Source organism: Bombyx mandarina, chromosome 28 (assembly GCF_030267445.1).
Source record: "Bombyx mandarina strain Sakado chromosome 28, ASM3026744v2".
NCBI lineage: Eukaryota > Metazoa > Arthropoda > Insecta > Lepidoptera > Bombycidae > Bombyx > Bombyx mandarina.
The window spans coordinates 8,393,910-8,419,241 of record NC_143233.1 but is presented as its reverse complement, the minus strand read 5'-3'; the positions used below and the strand labels follow the sequence as shown (position 1 = coordinate 8,419,241).

At 37.1% G+C, this 25,332-nt stretch overlaps 2 protein-coding genes across 3 annotated transcripts in view; both read left to right on the top strand.

Annotated features, from left to right (window-relative positions):
• Window positions 1–1,728: 1,728 nt before the first annotated feature.
• Window positions 1,729–9,225, top strand: LOC114250116 (uncharacterized). The gene is made up of 3 exons (XM_089738949.1): window positions 1,729–1,749; window positions 2,748–2,849; window positions 8,365–9,225. The coding sequence occupies exons 1-3, from the start codon at window positions 1,729–1,731 to the stop codon at window positions 8,857–8,859; spliced, it is 618 nt and encodes a 205-aa protein (XP_089595075.1). The 3' UTR covers window positions 8,860–9,225.
• A 1,855-nt stretch (window positions 9,226–11,080) lies between these two features.
• Window positions 11,081–25,332, top strand: part of LOC114250111 (uncharacterized) — a 30,912-nt gene continuing 16,660 nt past the window's right edge. The window contains exon 1 of one of the 2 annotated variants that reach the window (XM_089739007.1): window positions 11,081–11,665. In XM_089739007.1, the coding sequence (XP_089595133.1) occupies window positions 11,165–11,665 (501 nt within the window). In that variant the 5' untranslated portion in view covers window positions 11,081–11,164. Of the gene's footprint in view, window positions 11,666–18,528; window positions 19,323–25,332 lie in introns of those variants that run through there. The other variant, XM_089739006.1, reaches the window with a different exon arrangement.

Sequence of the window (25,332 nt, the reverse complement as noted above, 5' to 3'; positions counted from 1 at the left end):
TGTTTGTGTGGTTCCGTACATGTAAATATCTGACTCGAAGTGTGTGAATGTGTCCAAAGAAATCTTTGTGGAAATCTTTGTGATTAGAAGAACACATTTAATACAACCGCGCCATTTATTATTAAGGCAGCGCTAATGTTTTTTTTTTTTTTTTTTGTCTACCCACCGCTAATAACATTGAGAGAGAAAGGCTGGCTTACCGAACATTTTGGGCGCTACAATAGTATGTCTATGGTTTTTATCGAGTGCCATGACATATCCCTCTTCAAACGAGACTTCAGACCTTTGTGCTCCTAGCTGAGCGCCCGTGATCCACCTGAAACCTTGTACTTTACGCTAGCCAACAATATACGTCGTCAAGTTTTTTTTTTTATTGCCTAGATGGGTGGACGAGCTCACAGCCCACCTGGTGTAAAGTGGTTACTGGAGCCAAGAGACATCTACGACGTGAATGCGCCACCCACCTTGAGATATCAGTTCTAAGGTCTCAGTATAGTTACAACGGCTGCCCCACCCTTCAAACCGAAACGCATTACTGCTTCACGGCAGAAATAGGCAGGGCGGTGGTACCTATCCGCGCGGTCTCACAAGTTGTCCTACCACCAGTAATTACGCAAATTATAATTTTGCGGGTTTGATTTATACTACACGATGTTATTCCTTCACCGTGGAAGCCAATCGTGAACATTTGTTGAGTACGTATTTCATTAGAAAAATTGGTACCCGCCCGAGATTCGAACACCGGTGCATCGCTCAACATGAATGCACCGGACATCTTTATCTTTTAGGCCACGACGACTTATGGCTCTGTTCTGTCTCTGTTCAACTACACTAAAATGCCAGGCACCCGTGATAGAATTGAGGTTAGAAGAGTTAAGCATTATGGTGGATGATGAGCTCACGTGCCTCCGCCTAAATGTCCAACGAAGGTCATTTTGGAATTACGACAAAGAGAAGATCTTCCGCCGAGCGTGTGATATTGCTCGGTAGACCGCCGGTCCGAATGTTCTTGGAACTTGTATATGCAAGCTTACCTAAAAAATGTTGTGAGATTCAAGCATCTGTCACATATGTTGTGTTCTGTCTGTGATGGCTACCCGCCACAGCCATAAATACCATAACCTGAATACCGACACCCACTTCAAGACACAGCGTATTACACATGTTATAATGAGACTGGCTTCAGATCAGACGGCATCCATTGACCATACTGCTAATACATTATACCGTTTGGATTGAAAAGCGCGGTGTAGTTATTGTACTATAGAACTGAGACTTTGAACTCGTGTCTCAAGGTGGATGACGGCATTGTTGATGTCTATGGGCTCCGGTAACCACTTAACACCAGATGGACCGTGAATTCGTTTATCAGTTTAAGAAATAAATAAATATTAATTGTCATAGAATGGGGAGTTTTAAATTTATATTCACTCATTGAAATTGGTATTTAATTTGAATAAATATAAATTTAAAATTACTTTTGCAATGGACGACTCGCATCCAGTCAATCAATAAACCGTAAAAATTGAATTGTGTATACGAAAACAATATTCCAATCCATTTTTTTCGATTTAAATAAAATGATACAAGTTTTTACGAATTCTCGTTTAACCCTAAAACTAACCGCGAATTTGTTCCGAATTCAATGTCCTGTCTTTTGAGTATAAAAACAGTTGCGGCTTGAGAGCGTCGTCACAGTTTCCCGCGCTTTCCGACAGTCGCATCGAAATGTGTAAAGTTATTTTATATGTGAGTCATTCAATCGATAAAATTAATAATATAATATTAGTGGTCGCCCGGTGGTCAAAATTCGACAATAATTAATTTAAATAATAAGTTTTGAACATTATTATGGTTTTATGGTCACATTTCTATTATAGTCATTGTTCTACAATCAGAGATTTATACTAATAAGGCTTATACTATAGACAAATAATATTAAAGACAAACTACATTAATCTATTCTCAATTTGACCACAGACTTTAACAATAAATAATAGAGTATATATGCGTGTGTGTGCGTGTCAAATACATAGTAGTGTGTGTAATGTTTTTCTAATTGATTTCATGTATTTTTAATGCATAATATAAAAAAAATTTATCATTCTTCATTCCTTCTCTATATTCCTTATAAGTATGGGAAATTTCATAATCCTCCGTCAACGCAATTTTCGTAAAAAGGCGTACAACGATTTTGATTCGCGTATTAATTTAAAGATGTATATTGGTTTTTATAAATATAAATTCTTTGTTAATAATAAAAACAGTAATGCTTAATTCGATTGTCAGTATATAACCTTATAGGCTCTTTTTTATACGACTACAATAGACGAGATTGTTGTCAATTCGCCTGTATTTTTATGTGTGTGTATGTGTGTGTGTGTGTGTTTGTTTGTTTTCTGTGTACATATTTCGATGATTATTTTTTTATTTGAAATCTAATGCTTCTCGTGTCTCTATCAAGATGAGCAGTAGTTTGTGTGTTATATTTAATGATGTGACATTTATGCATTCCATTCTATTACTGTTAAGTTTTGGGAGCCCAGCGTCCTTAAGCACATCGGATCTAAAGCCAATATTATTTATGCTCTTTTATACTCTGTTAGCACTATGAAATTCTGATGAGAGAAAATAAGCATTGCGCCAAGTTAGCAACATTATGGTGATGAATTTAAAAACAGTGCGTGGAAGTTTTATTTGTGTCATCCGTAATAGACAAGGGAGATATATATATATTTTGTTTACAGGCAACATTAGCCGCATTGCTAGCTACGGCTCTGGCGCAACAGAACCAATGGAATCCTTACATCAATACGAACATGCAAGAGATGCAACAACATGATTTGCAGGTAGATTTTTTTTATTTTTAATTTCTGGCACTCTTAAGTTTTTTTTTAATTGTACATCTGAATTTTACTTAGGGAATTTGTATGAGGCACTGATGATGGCGTCAGTGGGAGGCCCGTCATCGTTAGTATTCAGTGGGTTCTGGATTTCTATCCGCTAGCCCGGATTTTATACTAGGTTTTCTTTTTTCACTTGTTTAGACGCGTGAACGAGAACACGGCCCACACAATGCTAAGCGACCACGAGAGCCCATAGATATTCGCGTGTACACCGCCAGCCAACAAAAACCTTCGGCTTCGTTTAGAAGTCATCATGGCCCAAAGGATATGACGTCCGGTGCATTCGTATCTAGCGATGCACCGGCGTTCGAATCCTGCAGGCGGGTGCCAATTTTTCTAATGAACTACGTACTTAACAAATGTTCACGATTGACTTCCACGGTGAAGGAATAACATCGTGTAACAAAAATCAAACCCGCAAAATTATAATTTGCGTAATTACTGGTGGTAGGACCTCTTGTGACTCCGCACGGGTAGGTACCACCGCCCTGCCTATTTCTGCCGTGAAGCAGTAATGCGTTTCAGCTTGAAGGGTGGGGCAGCCGTTGTAATTATACTGAGACCTTAGAACTTATATCTCAAGGTGGGTAGCGCATTTACGTTGTAGATGTCTATGGGCTCCAGTAACCACATTACACCAGGTGGGCTGTGAGATCGTCCACCCATATAAGCATTAAAAAAACACCTTATCAGGCCACACCACAAAGTCTGTTTCATAGCAGAACTAGAGGGGAACGATGAGAAAGACGCTTACTCTAATTTGAACAAACAGTTCAATAAGACTAACACAGGAAGTGCCTACCTGAGTGATCGATACATAAACGATTGATGGGATCCAATAGGTCACTTCAAAATACGCATTCCCACTACTAATGAGCCGGTCAATTTGTGTGCAGCCACGAGTAACGTGACTAAAAAATAATAAAAATATATCTTATAGCGTTGGCTTCGTTTATCAAAAAGCGACAAAACAAGCAGACATTATGATTGTGTCCGTTCTATTTCGTTGCCTAACCGATCTTTTGAGGTTACCCGTTCATTCGAGACGCTTCTTTTTGTTCTATCAGGGTTCAGTATGGTTGATTTTACCAAAATAAAAACCTTATTTACTAGTACGTAATTTATTGTTCTTTAATGATACGTAATTTCTTCCGTGAAGCAGTAATGCGTTTCGATTTGAAGGGTGGGGCAGCCGTTGTAATTATAGAGACCTTAGAACTCATATCTCAAGGCGCGTCGTGGCATTTACATTGTAGATGTCTATGGGCTCCGGTAACCACTTAACACTAGATAAGCAGTGAGCTCGCCCACCCACATAAGCTATAAAAAAATGTTTTTTTACTAGTAGGTAATTTATTGTTTCAGAAAATTACCAAACGCGATAGAATTGTTAGATGAGACATGATTTCCAATTCTCAATTGTATAATGACTCTTCAAATCCGAAAGAAAGAAAAAAAGAAATCATTTATTCGCCAAGCATAGTGAAAATGAGTTATTACATAAATTAAAGGCAGCGTGTATGCGTGTGTGAAGGTGTGATAGCTTCGCAGCCGAAATAGGTACAATGCCTATTCGGATCACGATAAACCCTTATTGATCAGTTAATACGTAAAAACAACAATGCATTAAACCCGTGTTTGATCGCGTACCAAAATAAGAAACATATCCATCAGTGACCCAAATTGACGGATTTGTCACAATACACTATCACTGTTTAAGTTTCTGATTCTTAAAAAAACAAAACACAATCACAAGACACTGAAAAAAAACATGTGTGCAATTCACACGTGGTAGAAGTGAAACCTTCAAAAATAAAAATATAATTATCCTAAATGTCTAAGTATATGTAAAATTTTGTCATTAGTAAATAATAATTGTAAATCATCTTTTATAGTATGAGGTAGCGCCCTCTTTGAATTGATATTTTAATTTCATTCTCTCTGCGGCTATACATTTATGTGTTTGTCTCTCTGTGGACTTATTTTTTCGTTTCGTTTCATTTCGTTTCATCGAGTTTGAGATCGCAACGATTCTAAAGAAGTTTCACTATAAAAAAAAAATTAACATACAGAACCATTTCATGCCGTTCGTAATAATTTTATTAATCGGTTTGCTTTTAGACCGATCGCTTTAACGGATCGCTCCCTCGTAACTGTTATCCAACTAGTCTAGTAAAAGTCACATTCGTTTTTGTAATTCATTCAATTTTACCGAAAACTTTTCACGGTAGTTTTGTTGTTACGCAACTCGGTCTTGTCAAGACGCGTGCGTCAGAAGATATCTAGATACTCTCCTCTCTCCTCCTTGCGTCGATAATCCTCAGTGCTGAGGGTCGTGGCCTCCTCTAATCACTTTCTCCTGCATCATCTTGCGCCATTCCTGCCTGTCCTCGGCTGTGTGGATAGCAACGTGGACTGAGGTATTGAGAGTGGAGCGTATTTGGTCCGACCAGCGCATTGGATTTCTGCCTCTGTGCCTTCTCCCGCATACCATGCCTGTCACCAGCAGCTTCTCCAGATTGTCACCTCTCTTTCTGGCGATATGTCCAAAGAACTCGAAACTCCTCCGTGCGCATGTAGTGCTGAGGCGCATTGGAGTCTTGAGCTCGGTAAGAATGGATTCGTTGGTTCTGTGTTCTAGATACTAACGCGACTTAAATAGTCATGCTGAAACAATCCTGTTTATCTATACTAATATTATAAAGAGGAAAGATTTGTTTGTTTGTTTGTATTGAATAGGCTCCGAAACTACTGAACCGATTTGAAAAATTATTTCACTGTTTGGAAGCTACACTATTCCCGAGTGACATAGGCTATAATCATTTTTGAAAAATATTAGTGATTCTTACTAAAACTAAAATAACGTAACCCAAGGTGTAAAAAAATTACCTAAAATACTCTTTACATCGCGTACCCTGCGAAAACTATTGATGATAGAATAAAATAATGTACCACGACTTTGTAGAACACATCAATTACAAAAAATGTCACGACAGCATATTATGTCTAACTATTATAGTTATGCCGCAATAAGTGTTCTTTTATTTTAAAAGATAAAACAACGTCAAATATCGTTGAAATTTTTGTTAAAGACCCGAGCGGAGCCGGAGCGGACCGCTAGTAGTTTATCAAGAGGTTAGGTACTTCAAGGCTTACGTAGAGAAAGCTCTCTCTGTATTTTGTACCGTTTGTTCCATGGGGAGCGCTCTAAGGAATTTGTCGAGATGATCCGATCTTTCTTCCTCTACCTATTCGCTGGTAGCCTAAGAAGCTATTCCAGCTACTCCCGGACGGGTTGGTGAGCTCACGGTCTCAACTTGAGAAAATTTGCTAGCACTAGCCCTAGCAAGAGCAGTGCTTCACAGAATCTACCACCAGATCGGAATCGCCACCCACTGAGAAGATCGCACGAGAAACTCAAAGGGCTATGTCTATGGCTTACTTCGCACGTCGTAATCGGAGATTTCGACGAGGACGGTGACCGGTGCTTGAGGGTCCTAAAAGCACCGAGAGTGAATCCGGGGGATCTGACAAGACATGTTTTTTTTAAATTTTTTTTTAATTGCTTAGATAGCTGGACGAGCTCACAGCCCACCTGGTGTTAAGTGGCTACTGTAGTCCATAGACATCTACGACGTAAATGCGCCACCCACCTTGAGATATGAGTTCTAAGGTCTCAGTATAGTTACAACGGCTGCCGCGCCCTTCAAACCGAAACGCATTACTGCTTCACGGCAGAAATAAGCAGGGTGGTGGTACCTACCCGCACGGATTCACAAGAGGTCGTACCACCAGTAAGCGTTGCTCCGTCACGGTCCGATAAGAATATGACCATCTCCTTTTTACCATCGCACTACCCAACACCGGAGCTGAGTTCATCTATCTGGACCTACTTTTTTAAATTGTAGAGAGAGACAGAGAAAGTATGCTTTATTGTACACAAAATAAATAAAAAAGCAACACATAAAAACAAAGAAAAAGTACAGTTATTCGTCTTATCGCTAAGAGCTATCTTTTTCAGACAATCATCACGTGAACAAGAATCACTTTACGAAAGAAATTAAACGCGATTAACCTATCGATTGAAATATATACCAACGCATACATACAACAATGTGATAATGATTTTTAATTTTGCTTCGTTACACATAAAAAAATAAATCAGCAATTCACATAAATACTTAACACTAATCATACCAACACTTACTGGTACCCATATCTACCATAGCGGGTAGATTACGGTATACGACAAGTATTACTCAAAATAAATAAAACAAAACAAAAACAAAAAAGTATTATTTAATAATTGTAGATTAATTGGTAAGAAACCGTCATCTATATATTAATACGTGAAGCAAAAACTTTGTATCACTTTTTACGCAAATTGCGCGGACGGAGGAGTATGAAATTTTCCACACTTATAGAGAATATAGAGAAGAAGTGCACAACGCTAATATATTTTTAAAATAATGCATAAAAGATACATTAAATCAATAAAGAAAACATTACACACACTACATACCATGTATTTGACGCACACACGCATGCATACTATTTATTGTCAAACTTTTGTTCTTGACGTTTGTGGTCAAATTGAGAATAGATTAACTATTGTTTGTCTTTGTTAATATTTTTTTATACTGTAGCCTTGGCGAAATTTGTGATTATAGAAGTATAAAATACAATCATAGTAGTATACAAACTTACAATTCCAATTAATTATAGTCTAATTTCGACTACTGCGGGACCTCTAGTAAAGTTAAATGTGCAAAAGCAGTAAGATGATACGAGAATTTTCAATGCAAAAGTTCAAAATGGGTCATTTGACCAGTTATGTTACATTTAGTGTTAAGAAACACTAATACGATAATTGTATTTATGGTAAGGCCAGACTTGCTAACATGATTATTCTTAAAAAATCTAAGTATATGGTTACCTCAAGTCGTCGTGGCCTAAAGGATAAGACGTCCGGTGCATTCGTTGTTGCGATGAACCGGTGTTCGAATCCCGCAGGCGGGTACCAATTTTTTTTAATGAAATACGTACTTAACAAATGTTCACGATTGACTTCCACGGTGAAGGAATAACATCGTGTAATAAAAGCCAAAAACCCGCAAAATTGTAATTTGCGTAATCACTGGTGGTAGGACCTCTTGTGAGTCCGCACGGGTAGGTACCACCGCCCTGCCTATTTCTGCCGTGAAGCAGTAATGCGTTTCGGTTTGAAGGGTGGGGTAGCCGCTGTAACTATACTGAGACCTTAGAACTTATATCTCAAGATGGGTGGCGCATTTACGTTGTAGATGTCTATGGGCTCCAGTAACCACTTAACACCAGTTGGGCTGTGAGCTCGTCCACCCATCTAAGCAATAAAAAAAAACCTATTAACACCACTTAGAGGTTTTTGCTTTCGTGGGACTGGATATCGCGTTGACTTAAATATATTTATTCTCTACAGCTTCAAGCTAGCGACTATTCGGGGGGCTTTGATTTCGGCACCCAAGAAGGTCACGATGGAATCCAAGACTTCGGTGGACAAGATGGACACAATTACGGAGGACACCACATCCAGACGCACTCTTACCCCGTCCACCAACACGTGGAAGAAGAGAACCCTGAACCGATAAAGCATTACAAAGAAGTTGTCGTACCGATACCAAAAAACGTAGAATTTAAGGTACACCATCCCGTTATTATACCCGTACCTCATTCGGTACCTATTCAGATACCCGTACCGAAAGCGGTGGTCATACCCATTATAAAAGAAGTATCGATACCTGTTGAGAAATCCGTACCGTACCCTGTCGAAAAAGTGGTTCACGTACCTAAAATCAAAGAGGTACCGTTCGAGGTGGTCAAGCACATTATTGTACCCGTACCTAAGCCTTATCCTTTTAAGGTACCCGTTTATGAGACTATAATTCATACCAAGAAAGGATCACATAAGATTTAAATAAATTTGTAATTTTTTCCTGTTTGAGTTCCCGCCATTTTAAATTTTACTGGCACACAATTATCGTGTTATAGATATTTGGTATTTTATTTTACAACTTGTTTCAATAAATAGGATTATGTCGGCTTAAACTCATTACGTTTCAGTATTTACAACTAAAATCGATTTTCTGTTCCATAACTTTGACCATACATCGTTTATTTTCGTTGCCGTCAAAATGTCAAAAACACAATGTTAAATGTTGGATGTGAGAGAGCGAGAGGTAAAATAGTTGATGTGCGTTTGTTGTTGTTATTTTTTGTTGTTTATTATGTAAATAATATTATTGTTATTTAGTTTCTAAGTTTTATAAAGACTTGATGTTGACTTGTGCTTTTTTATTTTATTTTTCGATTTAATAATAAAATTGCTACATTAAATTCCTTGTTCAAAAATATATTGCAATATCTTTTGGGTCAACAATTTTCATCTATGAAATTTATTGAATGTGGTTTATTTTTTAAAGTAAATTTCATAGTTGTGTTGGTTTTCCTCTAAGTAAATGAAAATAAGTTGTACACAAATTAATTTTGTTGAAATTTTGAGGCTGACTTGCCGATTTGCTTCATTATATGGTAAGCGAAATGTTTTGCTTAAATCCCACGTAGTTTTCAACTTATCCGCTAGATGTCACTATGCTTAAAAAATAGTATTGTCATCTACAGGCGTCCATTCTCTTTGTAAATATTATGTTTATTAAAGTTAGCTTTTCCTCTACAATAAACTATAAAATCTTGCCAATTTGTGATCATACGTGATCCTGTCCATTTAAATCCTGTATTGCGCTTAAAGACATTAGAGTATAGAGTACCTATCATTTGCCAATTTCAGTCACGTAATTACAATTACGAGTACATAATATTCGTCCTTGTTACCGACCATTAAATAATAATATAAAAGTTTCAATCAAACTAATAAACAACTAATGTTCTGTACTAAGGATGGTTATGATTTTTGAAATACGTACAAATTTCATTAATGACTTACTTACTGTGCGTTGCAATTTATAAATGAGTTACCGCGAGATCCAATTGAGAGTTATTTTAATGATGCAAGAACCAAATTTGCTTTACGATTTTCCCTTGTTTTTCTATGGCTTAGATGGGTGGACGAGCTCACAGCCCATCTGGTGTTAAGTGGTTACTGGGGCCCATAGACATTTACAACGTAAATGCGCCATCCACCTTGAGATATAAGTTCTAATGTCACAAGGTGTATGTAGTTACAACGGCTGCCCCACCCTTCAAACCGAAACGCATTACTGCGGACTCACAAGAGGTCCCACCACCAGTAAATTCCCTGTATCATGGTTAGCAGAGAATGACATACATACACAAATACGTGTAAATATCTACATGTACAGATAATAAATACTTAGATAAAGAGCAAACAAATCTGTACATCACACAAATATTGGTCCGATGCGGAAATCGAACCCGCGATCCTCGAAACAACAGGAACTGTAAGGGGCGGTAGCTACTGCACCACTAATTGAGGTTATGGTTCCACGATTTATATTTTATTATTATAAACATTTACACAAAGATTTTGATGTTCAAAAACATACAGATAAAAACATTATATTTCATACGCATTTCTGTTTTTTTTTATTGCTTAGATGGGTGGACGAGCTCACAGACCACCTGGTGTTAAGTGGTTACTGGAGCCCATAGACATCGTAAATGCGCTATCCACCTTGAGATATAGTTCTAAGGTCTCAGTATAGTTACAACGGCTGCCCCACCCTTCAAACCGAAACGCATTACTGCTTCACGGCAGAAATAGGCAGAGCGGTGGTACCTTCCCCTTGCGGACTCAAGAGGTCCTACCACCAGTACCTACCACCACCAGTTTCTTTGTAATGATGTAAAATTAACTTTCAATACTTAATAAGTAAACGACAATGTCCAAAATGTCTTTATATATTTCTACCTATGCTGATAGCCTTGAGAGGCTATTTCAGATTCGCCCTAACGTATGGGTGAGCTCACGGGGCTCAAACCGGGAGATGTCTTTGGCATTTATTGTCGGTACTAAAAATGAAGCCTCAACTAATATTCGGACATCCCTATTCTAGACAATCGATCTAAAAATGGAGACTATTAAGAATAACGCATCAACATCATTGTTCCGTTCCATTTAGAGAACGAACGCTTTGGGTTAGCCCACGATGGTTAAAGGTTTATTAGTCTCAAATAAACTTCCGAGACAGACGCGTTGGTTAAAGTATACAGTAGATATAGAACTGACTCACAAGTCGGCTATCATGAAACCGAACAGCGCGCTATTGAAATTAATAATAAAACTATTGATTTTGATAATTTTATTCATTTTGATATTCATTATATCGACAGTTCTGTACAGTGCAAGATATTGGCCGGACATTTATAATTACGTCAACGCTAATATCACCATAAAAAGGATACCGACTCTAACCGAAATCACCGTAGCAGAAATAGAATACACAACTGAGTTGACCACCGAATTTGATTATGTTGATTCAACAACAGAAGGTTATGAATATTTCGAAGTGAATGATGTGTATAGTAAAGAGAAGAGGGAAGTGAACATTGATTTCGCTGGTGACTACAGCGAAGTTCCAGAGAAAGGGGTTCTTGTTGAATACGTGTTTATAGATGAACCTACCACAGTGAATGTCGGTAAAGTTCCGGATTTGATAGGCGACAGCGAAATTGGCGCGAGAGATTTCAAAGATGTGGATTTTTTGGATGGACATCATCGAATCGTTGAGGAATTCGAGAGATATGTGAGTAACTTACATTTGTACTGTATAGTTGCAGTAAACCAGGGATTCCCAAACTATTTTGGATTAGAGACCGCTCTCCCAAAATCAAGTGGTGCTTCAGACTCCATAGCCCAAATTACTCTAAAAGAAACTATTTCTAGTTTTATTTCTATTAATGCAAAATACCATTACCAATTTAAGAACTTTTGGGTTAGTTAAGGGAGTAAACTTAAAATCATTTTCACACCAAAACTTAAGTAAATAAATGGATATGCAAATCAATAAATAAAAGTTAAAGTGCAACAATGATACATCCTACTACAATAATTAGTTATTTTTGTAACACACTTATAGAGAATATAGAGAAGAAGTGCACAATGCTAATATTTTTTAAAAATAATGCATAAAAGATATATTAAATCAATAAAGAAAACATTACACACACTACATACCATGTATTTGACGCACACACGCATGCATACTATTTATTGTCAAACTTTTGTTCTTGACGTCTGTTGTCAAATTGAGAATAGATTACATATTTTTTGTCTTTGTTAATATTTTTTATAGTGTAGTCTTTGCGAAATTTGTGATTATAGAAGTATAAAATACAATCATAATAGTGTACAAACTTACAATTCCAATTAATTATAGTCGAATTTCGACTACTGCGGGACCTCTAGTTGTTATTAAAACATCATTAAGCGAATAGCTGTTAATAAAAGATTAGGCGTTTTTTGCTCATATTTCGTCTTTTCGCATTAAAAGTGTACAATTTCCAAAAATATTCGAAATTGAGTTAATATGCGGAATCATTTGGTATCACCAGTATTTTTCTCATAAATACTTACTGTCAAAAGAGCGTAGTTTAGTTGTAGTTTTTTTTTTAATTTACCTATGTTTTGACTACTATTAACAAAATTAACACATAGTTTTATCTTACTTTAAAAGACAGATAATGTAACTGGTAAAAAATAAAAAATAAATGTTGCAAAGATGATTAATATTAAAAAGATCACATGTTAAACCATTAAAACACTCTCCTGTAAAATTAGTAAGTTTTGAGATTATGTGTATACAGTTTTAATGCGAGAAGGCGATTTATGAGAAAAAAATTGCCCTTGTAGTCAGACAGACGATCATACGACCCGCCAGAAGGTGGTCTGATGACGGTGGATGTCGGTGATGTTGAGTGATCAGTCGCTCATGGACGTGCAGCAATGCCATGGGCACAGCCAAGTCGCTGCCTAATACAAAATGCCATTTCAAAAATGTCCGTATGTCATGTTTAAATGTCAAAAACTAAAGAGGTAATCTATTACATATCTGTGAGAACAGTGTCCTTAGTGCGACTTTTCTAAGGTTCTCGATAACGTAAAAGTTAAGTCAAATTTGTATGTACAATACAATATGTAGTTGAAACGCCTGTCTACGTTAGCCGCTAGGGGCGATGTTCAAACTGCATAAAAATTTGAGTTAACTTTTACGCTTACGAAAACGTTAAAATACTCGCACTAAGCACATTCAACAAAATACTATATATTTACTATTCTATAGACGATAAGAAAAAGGCGTATTGAAACGAAATTGAGGCGTTGTATTGAAACAATTGAACAAATTGAACAAGAGTTAACTTTTACGCTATCGAGAACGTTAAAAAACTCGCACTAAGCACACTCAACATAATACTATATTTACTATTCGATAGACGATAAGAAAAAGGCGTATTGAAACGAAATTGAGGCGTATTGAGGGGTTGTATTGAAACAATTGAACAAATTTGAGTTAACTTTTACTCTATCGAGAACGTTAATAAGCTCGCACTAAGCACACTCAACAAAATTTTATATTTACTATTCGATAGATGATTAGAAAAAGACGTACCGTATTGAAACGAAATTGAGGCGTTGTATTGAAATAATTGAACAAATTAGAGTTAACTTTTACGCTATCGAGAACGTTAAAAAACTCGCACTAAGCACACTCAACATAATACTATATTTACTATTCGATAGACGATAAGAAAAAGGCGTATTGAAACGAAATTGACGCGTATTGAGGCTTTGTATTGAAACAATTGAACAAATTGAACAAGAGTTAACTTTTACACTATCGATATCGTTAAAAAACTCGCATTAAGCACACTCAACAAAATACTATATTTACTATTCGATAGACGATAAGAAAAAGGCGTATTGAAACGAAATTGACGCGTATTGAGGCTTTGTATTGAAACAATTGAACAAATTGAACAAGAGTTAACTTTTACACTATCGATATCGTTAAAAAACTCGCATTAAGCACACTCAACAAAATACTATATTTACTATTCGATAGACGATAAGAAAAAGGCGTATTGAAACGAAATTGACGCGTATTGAGGCTTTGTATTGAAACAATTGAACAAATTGAACAAGAGTTAACTTTTACACTATCGATATCGTTAAAAAACTCGCATTAAGCACACTCAACAAAATACTATATTTACTATTCGATAGACGATAAGAAAAAGGCGTATTGAAACGAAATTGACGCGTATTGAGGCTTTGTATTGAAACAATTGAACAAATTGAACAAGAGTTAACTTTTACACTATCGATATCGTTAAAAAACTCGCATTAAGCACACTCAACAAAATACTATATTTACTATTCGATAGACGATAAGAAAAAGGCGTATTGAAAGGAAATTGAGGCGTATTGAGGAGTTGTATTTTAATACATTTGAACAAATTGAACAAAAGTTAACTTTTACACTATCGATATCGTTAAAAAACTCGCATTAAGCACACTCAATAAAATACTATATTTACTATTCGATAAACGATAAGAAAAAGGCGTATATCCGGACTGTTTCTCTATAGTTTTGTAATGTGTTATGAAATCAACGAATCGATTCGTACGCTTCATAAATAATTACACATGCCCGTACCTAGTGTGAACTTTAAAAGATTGCTCTGTGAATTAATTTCGGTATGAAAAAAGTTACGCAAAATAATATTAATGATATATTATTGAGATATTATTGACCTTCTCTTTTCTGTTACTTCATTGTATGTGAATGAAGGTTATTTATTGGTCTTAAAACGCTACGTTGACCGTTGCGGGTTGGCGAGTCCGTTTGTTTCAAGGGCATTTAATTCCTGAGGGCTAGTGGTAGCCCTATCTGCATTCCTTAAAGCGGTAGAGAATGCAGATAGGTACTGGGTGTGAAAGGCAAGAAAGAGACTGAAAAGAATTGGGTGCATTTGAAAAGACATGTACTGAGCAACCCAGAGACACATCCCGCTGAGTTTCTCGCCGGATCTTCTCAGTGGGTCGCAATAAAGTATATTGTCCCTCTTTTTTTTATTGCATTTATGTGTGGACGAGCTCGCATCCCACCTGGTGTTAAGTGGTTACCGGAGCCCATAGACATCTACAGCGTAAATGCCGTTACCCACCTTGCGATATAAGTTCTAAGGTCTCAAGTATAATTACAAATCGAAACGCATTACTGCTTCACGGCAGAAATAGGCAGGGTGGTGGTACCTACCCGTGCGGACTCACAAGAGGTCCTACTACTACTACTACTTATAATTTAGAGTGTTTGCTTTTTATTACACGATGTTATTCCTTCACCGTGGAAGTCAATCGTGAACATTTGTTAAGTACGTATTTCATTAGAAAAATTGGTACCCGTCTGCGGGATTCGAACACGGGTGCATCGCTCAATACGAATGCACCGGACGTCATATTCTTTAGGCCACGACGACTTCTCTCTCTCTCTCTCTCTCTCTCTCTCTCTCTACATTCATCATAATTTTGTTTGGGATTGGTACAGTTTTATTGCCTTATTTTCTTAAAAAAGTCGTTTTATTTTTATTATTAAATTAATAATTTAAAACGTCAATGTGTAATATCAAACCATCTTATTATCTTGTTGTTGATCTTAACAAACAAATGTATGACCCAATTCAACGTCGCCTCTCTCAACGCTAAGGTTCTTTACTTAGTCAGTAAGCTGATACTATAGCGAAAAGTTTAATTCTTGAAAAAATAAACTACAACTATAAGCTTTCTTTGTTTCGTAAGCTCAGTTGTGAAGCTCGAACAATTAAGTGATTAAGCTTTGACGCGTGAAAGAGCAATAAAGTTCTCGTGGTATAACTATGTTTTGTTATTTAATTGTTTATTGTAATCTTAGGGGGTGTACACAGATTTTACTATTGATTCGGTCGAAATATGTTTATCAAGAAATTTGTTTAGAAAATAAAAAATATTTGTTCAATTTGATCCAATCATGTTCGTGTTTAGTGGTTTGAAAAACAGATGATGGATACATTGAATCATTTAAAACAGCAATGGATTGTGTAGGTGGGCTTAAAATGCTATTAATATTACTGGCTGACCCGGCAGACTTCGTAGTGCCTCAATTGGTAAATAAAATACCTAAACTTTTGTATAAAATAAACTTAAAACAAACAAAAGGAGTTCGTCCGACGGGGGACACATCAAAGGAAAAACAATTCCGAGGATTTTCATATTAATCTACCTTTTAAACTTTCTCTGGACTTCCACGAATAATTCAAGATCAAAATTAGCCAAATCGGTCCAGCCGTTCTCGAGTTTTAGCGAGACTAACGAACAGCAATTCATTTTTATATATGGAGATAGATAACACATTTCCAGTATTGGAAGCAGCAATGAAAGGCATTCATAATTACATAAAAAAAGGTTTGTCTAAATTATCAAGATAATCGGGCATTTTGAAGTCTGTGAAAATTACTTTCAAAATGTTTACATACAAAAAAAAAACATAAATTACAAGCTAATAGAAGCGTCTTCAAATTGTTTTTTATTTATTTATTGCCCTAGTAGGCAGACGAGCATACGGCCCACCTGATGGTGAGTGGTTACCGTCGCCCATGGACTTCAGCAATACCAGGGACAGAGCTGCCTACCCTCTTAATGTGACGTACTCTGCCAGTCTTTATACCGCTTTCACCGCTTTGAAGTGATAACTTCTTATGGGAGGGTAAGTTGTTTCGTTACGTGACGCGTTACGGCGTCACCCTGTCGGTCTTCCTTCTCTCTCACACATACGGCAGCGGTACGGAAGAGAACGTATGTAACTCCTAACTATTTATATATATTTTTCAATTTATGTAAAAATATCCTTACATTATCATAATATTTATTTATTTATGTATACACAAAATAGAAGACATAGTACAGAGTAATAGGAAAATTATGTACAAAGGCACTGCTTATATCTTTAAGAAATCTCCTCCAGCAGACCTGCGAGAGGATTATGAGAATAATCATAATAAAAGTGAAGAGTGTGTGTAGAACATCTAAAATAACAAATACAACATGAGAATTATAGTAATGCACATACACATAGCAAATATTGTCAAACTTGAATACAAAATATTATAAGTAATACAGTATACATGAAGAGTATAGAACAATGATCATTCGGTTGATGAGAGATAGAATTGTTTGACCTTGTATTTAAAAACAGAAACAGACTTGCAAACTAATTTACATAAAATTTAAGAAATAACCTAAGCTTTTCTCGAGTAAAGCAATTTCAATATTAAATAGTTCAATATAGATTAGTTTAAGTTATCACTTCTTTCAGGCGTCCCGAGATGATTTTTTTATTATCATACTTAGATTGATGACCACACATTCTATCTCATGTTAACTTATCGGAGCATTCAAAGTAAAGGCTGCCGTTTGATCTGAGAGATATGGTCGAAGTTTCAACTGTAATTATGTAACACATATCCCACTCTTCAAACTAAAACCCATGATTTTTTTCACGACAGATCTTGACACGTACGGTGTTAATTATAATTTAGAAAAAAACTTCTATGCTTATTAATTTACAGTCTAATTTTGTGTGTGTGTTATTGTTAATATATTAATTCTGATGTTTTGAATACTGCATAGTTTTCGTGGTTCACAGATGAGTGACGTCAATTGGTTTTTGTCCACTGAGCATCTGAGGATCTTCTCAGGGGATCGCGATTTCGATCCGGTGGTAGATTCAACGAAGCACTCCTCTTGCTAGGGCTAGTGTTAGCAAATTCTTTCAGGTAGAACTAATGGGCTCACTGACCGGTCCGTGTGTAATTATAATAGCCCTTTAGGCTAACGACGGTAGAGAAAAAAATCATTGATTCCACTACGTTTCAATAAATTGGTTTTACTTAATATTCGATATTTATAGTCGTAAAAAGCGACGGCTAGATCGCTGCGTTTTCAGACGTGTGTGAACACACCCTATTCATCCATTATTCTTTAATTGCGCGCTCTTATCCGTCAAAGTCAGTCGAGGCACGAAGCGGTTGAGGCTAGTGTATACTTGAGCAGTACCCCAAGACAGTTGTGTTGGCTGATGCATGAGGTTATAGCTTTGAGACGTGGAGAAGTAAGCTTGGTAGAAATTGGTTGTTACTTGAGACTATTACGCATATCCACAATGCGTTTCTAGGTATCTTTATTGGCACCAGTTCTGCCTTCGGGCGATTGAATCACAAGGAAAAATTAGGAGATTTCCTGAAAACTTAATCGAAATCACTCCATCCCCTTCGGAGTCTACAGGGAATAGACGTACACATCGACTTTTATATTGTAGATACCTAAAATGGTATACATATTTATAATATGAGGTTTCAAAATTTAAATATACTTACCTCGAACCATATCATGTATTATTACTAACAAATAAACTAAACATACTGCTATTATCGTACTCTATAAAAACCTTAAGGTCATATGTATTTGTAAAGTGAAGATTTTATCCGGTGGCTATGGACCAACAACTTTGACCTCTATTTCGTAAGCATTACGATTCACGAATTGCAATTAGAAAAAGAAAAAAAACAGTAACGAAACTCGCTTCGCGCATACATTTCGTGTGAATGCTCATCGCGAAACAAACGCGTACTGAAGAATTTTAATTAAATACAAAAATGAATTTTAAAATAATCGTGACGTTGCTCGTTGTTTTTCAAGCGAACGAAATCAGCTGCGACTGTGACAGTTATGTTGAATGTCTTAGCGGTTTCTTCGAGGATTTCTTCTTTGGGGACCCAGAGGAGACGGAAGTGAGAGCGCAGACGTTTAGAACTAACAATACGGAAATCAAAAATATAAATTTCAGTGATCTAGATGCTGTGCTGAAAGATATAACAGAATTTTTGAGTGAAGAAGTTCAAAGTCAGCCGCAGAATGAATCAGATGACGTTTTCAAAACAGTCAAAGCCGAAACGAAAATTTACATTAAGGCATTCGATTTTGGTGCCAACGGTGAAAACGCTGATGGAGCCGAAAGAAGGAATGAAAATTTCGAAGTTGTATCTAAAATACCTGACCGAAATACTAAAGCCGGTATAAATGATGGAACAGCCATAAATGCAAAGTCGAAGAATAGTGATATTATCGAGAAAGGATCAAAACACGTCGGTCAAAATGAAATATTCAATGATGAGCTTTACATGACGTATTATGATGATATAGACGACAATTCTACAGATTATCCGGCTATAGACTACGCTGAAATATACAGAGATGTTACTGTTGAAGAACATGTATACATTCCCACACAAGAGCCTTCTATTGATGACTTCGACGGGAATGCTACAAAAAGTGAAAATGATAATCTCATTGAGAATTCTCCGGATAAGGTATCTGTGCCAGTAGTTTAATATGAACCAATTTTAATGCGATTAATATTAGTGTTTACATGTAAACCTTAAATTTAACTATGGTATTTATGAAGAATATTCATTTTTTTTAAAATTTATTGATGCACAAAACAAATTACAATTATTACAGTACATATTAGCTAAATCGTACAAGTAGTACCTAGATCTAATCTGGATTGCAATCTAAATGGTATATGCACTCAGTAAACCCGTATTAATGTACATAGCTTTGGCTATTGAAAATAAAATTACAACAAACAAACAAAAATTGAAAATTACAAATAAAAATAAAATTAATGAATTAGCCCAGAGGATCTTGCATGTTGATAGTTAGACGTTGACATTTTCGATTTAGAATTATAACATTACTAGAATTATTCTCTAGTCATATCCTAAACTAGCTGTACCCGTCCGCTTCGCTGGGCATTTAAAATTTACATTATTATTTCTCACCCAAACAAATATTCTCATCATTATCGCCCCCGCAACTGGTGTAGGGAGTCCAACACTCATATAAATATTAGCCTATCCATTAAGTACATGTATTTTCTACATAGATACCAAGTTTCAAGTCAATTGGACGCATGGTTCAGTAGTTATAACGAAACGTCCGTAAAAACCACTGTAGATTTATATATTAGTATAGATTTATCTTCCTACTCAAACTCTAATACTTTTTATGATGATTAGAAACGGTAGTAAAATGCGTAAACCCGTTCGGATTGGTACAATTGCAGTGCGTATTTCTGTTATTAACAATATTATGACGCATCCGAAGAGAAAAACTACACGGACTGGTAGAGCGTAATGTGAATCTACACGCATAGGTGAAAATCTTGCCTATTTCTGCCGCAAAGCAGGCGTCCGTCCTCTTTGAAGGGTGGGTCAGTTGTCATACAATTCAATGGAGTCGTAAGGTATGTGGTAACAATCACATAAGTCAGACACGATTGTGTTGCTTCTGATAATAGTGGCAGTGATCAAAATCAAGTGAGCGGTAAAATTGTGAGCTTAAAGGTTTTAAAATATTTAACTCCATTCAACATTGGCCAAATAATTAAAACGGCTTGGTTTGTAGTCTGTTCTCGGAAAGATTTATTTATTAGATGTTATGGCGACACCTCCGGATTCGCAACAATGTTATTGACACTCAAAACACGTCATTTCGGATCCTCCTGATTTGCTATCGGTGCTTTTAGGTACCACAAGCATCGGTCACCGCTCTCGTCGAACCAGTCGCTTGCGACGAAGGGCTCGGCGAGTAAATTAACCCACAGACATAGCCCACTGAGTTTCTCGCCAGATCTTCTCAGTAGGTCGCGTTTCCGATCCGGTGGTAGATTCTGCGAAGCACTGCGCTTACTAGGACTAGTGTCAGCAACGTCACCAGGATAGAGCCCCGTGAACTCACCTACTCGTTCGCCGAATCTAGTATGAGCCGAGGTCACTAGAATAGGTAGGAAAGCCGCATTAGATTGGCTACTTTTTATTCAAAATCATTGGCACGATGCACAATATCGAAGTGTTAATCCACAAACGTTATTCAAATATTTCTGCCTTTATTCCCGTCGTCTATTTCAATGGACGGATTTTTTGGCTTTGAAATTGTTTTCCCTATTGTGTGTGGATTGATTTTGTATACGCATTGGATCCGCAGTGTTTTTTTCGTTGGAGAACGTTTGACGTTTTCATTGATTTTCGGGTATCGCTTCGATGTTTTGCTCAGAAGAAATTAAATTTTTATTTTTTTGTTGCGTAGTTAGGTGGACGAGCTCACAGTCCACCGTTAAGTGGCGTTAAGTGATTACTGGACCCCCTAGACATCTACAACGTAAATGCCGGCACCCACCTTGAGATATGAGTTCTAAGTTTTCAGTATAGTTACAACGGCTGTCCCGCTCTTCAAACCGCAACGCATTACTGCTGCACGGCTGAAATAGGCAGGGTGGTGGTACTTACCTGTGCGGACTCACAAGAGGTCCTATCACCAGTAAATTTTTGACTTTAAATATGGCCGATATAAATCGTTAACTAGTTAAATATTTTGATCCATATACGGAACAACAAACTTATGGCTAGCTTGGTGGTGGGATCGGAGCCCAGAGATACCACCAGGTGAATACCGTCATCCCATTCCGATATGAGATCTAAGTCACTTTTGTATAGTTATAACAGCTTTCAAACCGAAATGCATTATTGCTTCGCGGCAGAAATGCCATTCCACCCGTGTGAGAATCAGTCCCACGATTCGGTTCAAAGGCTGTCCCTACCATTATACAATTGCATTAAGAGTTCGTTCACACTCATAGGTATTCTGGCGGTACTTCCATTGTGATGTGAATAAACTCTGACGAAGAAACTACCTTACATCAAGTCTGCTGTGAGATCTTTCATCCAGCTACGCAAAGAAACCTAAATTATGTTATTAAATACTAGCTGCGCCCGTGGCTTCGCCCGCAACAATATTTAATTTATATTAAAACATAAAAATCATAAGACGATTCAGAAAGCTAACTATGTAAGAGAATCATAGATGAACCTTTACATCACAAATACAATCTCTTTTTTATATACAGATTTCATATTATCAATTCGACTTATAGAAAAAATAAAAATCACTACTACTAGCGCCACCTATCTTGCCATAAAGTAACTGTGTTCGTATCTGTGTGCTGTATAGCTTCATATGCATTTTGCTAACGGTTCTCGGGCTTTAGGTGATCATACAAACAGACAAAAATTCTCTTTTTGAAGTGAAAACTTCTTTAGAATCGTTGTGATTTCAAACCGGATGCAACGGAAAAAACGACAGGTAAGAGACACAAATACAAAAATGTGTAGGATGAAGCCAGCAAAGAATGAGACAGAAATATACATACTATTTAATACAGCGCCATCTGTGAGATTTTTTAATACTAACGTGTGTATGAAAGCTCTTGTAGTGAATTTTAATTTAGGATTATACGTGAAATTAAAATATCAATTCACAGAGGGCGCTACCTTACAATTATTTACTAATGACAAAATTTAACATATACTTAAGACGTTTTTTTTTTTTGGTCCGGAGGAAATCGCCGGACTTCCGCGCTTTTCTGGGGATACTGGGCGGGGTATGTCAGAGTCGAACTGACTAAAACCTCCTGTCGCTCAACAACCAACGTCCAAACCTCGCATGAGACAGAATTCATGACAAGGCAAAGGGGGGAAAGTGAAGCGTTTAGTGCGGAGCACATCTCTCCCATCACCCTCCCCCTCGGGACGCCGGACTGGCGGTCGTCGGCGCCACGACCACCAGCCCTCTCGGTCGGCAGACTGTCCGAAGCCCGCCTAGATGGCGCCGGTTAGAGTGGGTTACCCTACGGAATACCCCGCTGGGCCAGAACCAGCGTGGGTCGAGGATAGCCGGCCTTCCATCACCCGGATGCTCTTGCGTAAAACGCGTGCAGAGCAGCTTGCACGTCGTCTTCTTAGGCCCCCCTCGCCGGTCCCCAGACCGACATGTGAGGGGGACCCGAAACACTTAGAGGGCCAGGGTTTGGGCGAGATCCGCCTCCCTGTCCCCGCTCGACGGCGGCGGGATTGTGCGTCTCTCACGCGCCCCGCCGCCTCCTTCTGCGAGATGGTGCACTCGCAGAAGTCGAGCATCGCCTTCCACGACTCGTCGTCGCCGAGCATCGATGCCACAGCACTCGGCAACGACAAGTCGGTTCCTATTTTTGCGACGAGGACACGGCGCCACCCCTCCCATGCGCGGCAGGCGACGAGCGTATGCTCTGCCGTGTCCAAGTCGCAACCACAATGGTGGCACTCTGCCGTCGGCTCGGCTGTGATCCGGTGCAGGAACTCACCGAAACACTTAAGACGTTTAGGATAATTATATTTTAATTTTAGAAGGTTTCACTTCTACCACGTGTGAATTGCACACATGTTTTTTTTTAATGTTATTATATCGAGGAGGGAAAAGCTATTTGGTTTAAGCGACATTTTTGCAATTTTACAGGAGAGTTATATAAAGTTTAAAACTCGGAGGAAATATCCATACCTAACAACTTCTACAGCTATTTAAATGGTGTAAACTTAATTGAAGCACAATTAAACGCATCGAATTGTTAATACTCAATTATATCATAATCATCATCATTCTTCTGCCCTTCTCCCAGTCACTTGGGGTCGGCGCAACTGTTCTCTTCTTCCATACTCTTCTATCATATATTATTTCTCCGCTCACTCCCCTCTTACACATACCGTATTTCACGCAATCCATCCATTTCTTCTTAGGCCTACCTCTTCCTCTATTGAATACTAGTGACCCGCTCCGGCTCCGCTCGGGTCTTTAACAAAAATTTCAACGATATTGGACGTTGTTTTATTTTTAAAAATAAAAGAACACTCATTGCGGCATAACTATAATAGTTAGACATATGCTGTCTTAACACTTTTTGTAAATAATAATGTTTCCTACAAAGTCGTAGTACATTGTTTTATTCTATCATCAATAGTTTTCGCAAGGCACGCGATGTAAAGAATATTTTAGGTAATTTTTTTACACCTTGGGTTATATTATTGGAGTTTTAGTAAAGATCCCTATTCTTTTTCAAAAAAGATTGTAGCCTATGTCACTCGGGAATAGTGTAGCTTCCAAATAGTGAAAGAATTTTTCAAATCGGTTCAGTAGTTTCGGAGCCTATTCAATACAAACAAACAAACAAATCTTTCCTCTTTATAATATTTTAAATTAAAAGTAAAAGTATAAGTATAGACTAATTGTCAATACTAATAATTAATTGTTGTAAAACTTGTTGAAACTAATACCAAATAAAATGGAACTTTTTTATTGTCTTTGTAGGCAGACGACGTAGCCCATCTGATGGTGAGTGGTTACCGTCGCCCGTGGACTTCAGCAATGCCAAATTTACAAAGATAAATGTTGCGTATTAAGCGAAATGTCGCTAAAGCCAAATAGTTTTTCACCCTTCGATATAGATTTTCGGAGCAAGATATTTTAACATTCTTGTTCAACAATAATCTGTTACCCTTCGTTTGTATATTAACATTCTTTATCTAAAACTTTTCGTAATAAAGATATTTCGAATAACAGATTTTATTATCTTCACTGTATTATTATTTCGAACATATTCTCATAAAAAAATATGTTAGATTTTTCATTGAAATTTCCAATAGCTTATTACATTCTTTAGAAAATATGTCTTTTACTTTTTTACGAGAAATTGAGATCAAAACCTTATATCTGTAGACCGTGCCTACTCAATTCGATGCCTGTATCAATTAAAAAAAATATTGCATAGATTGGTGGACGAGCTCACAGCCCACCTGTTATTAAGCTTTTTTTTTATTGCTTAGATGGGTGGACGAGCTCACAGCCCACCTGGTGTTAAGTGGTTACTGGAGCCCATAGACATCCACAACGTAAATGCGCCACCCACTTTGAGATATAAGTTCTAAAGTCTCAGTATACTCAGTATAGTTCAATTATATAACAGCTTAAAACATACATTATATAATTTATAGATGAGGCAAATGAAACATTAAATAGAAGGGATTTTCATTTATCTACAAATCGAGTTACCCGTTTTTTTCCTCGACGGCACATGCTGATTTCTAATTGCGTTAGCACAGTCAAACACCTTCATCAGTTGCAACGAATGTAAAAGCATTGATTTTTTTTTCAGCAAAAACCACAAATTTTGTCAGTATTACTTGATTTAAAAACATAACACATTATATCTGACTCCATTTATTATTATTTATTTATTTTATTTATTTATTTAATGTATTTTGTACACACAGCTTTAAGAAGAAACACGACAATCGGGATACAGAGTACGAGGGCACTATTATTATTTTTGGGCTTATTATTTTTGGATCTTTCCTAATTGCTTGCTGCAAAGGCTATTAATTAGCAGTCCCTCGATCTTTCTCGATATGATGTTCAAAAGACTGTTGTCTATTGATACAATAACGATGCTCT

Coding starts and splice junctions, on each gene's coding strand:
- LOC114250116 (XM_089738949.1), top strand. CDS start 1,729: ATGTGTAAAGTTATTTTATAT. Junction 1,750..2,747: donor TGTGTAAAGTTATTTTATAT/GTGAGTCATTCA, acceptor TTTTGTTTACAG/GCAACATTAGCCGCATTGCT. Junction 2,850..8,364: donor TGCAACAACATGATTTGCAG/GTAGATTTTTTT, acceptor TATTCTCTACAG/CTTCAAGCTAGCGACTATTC.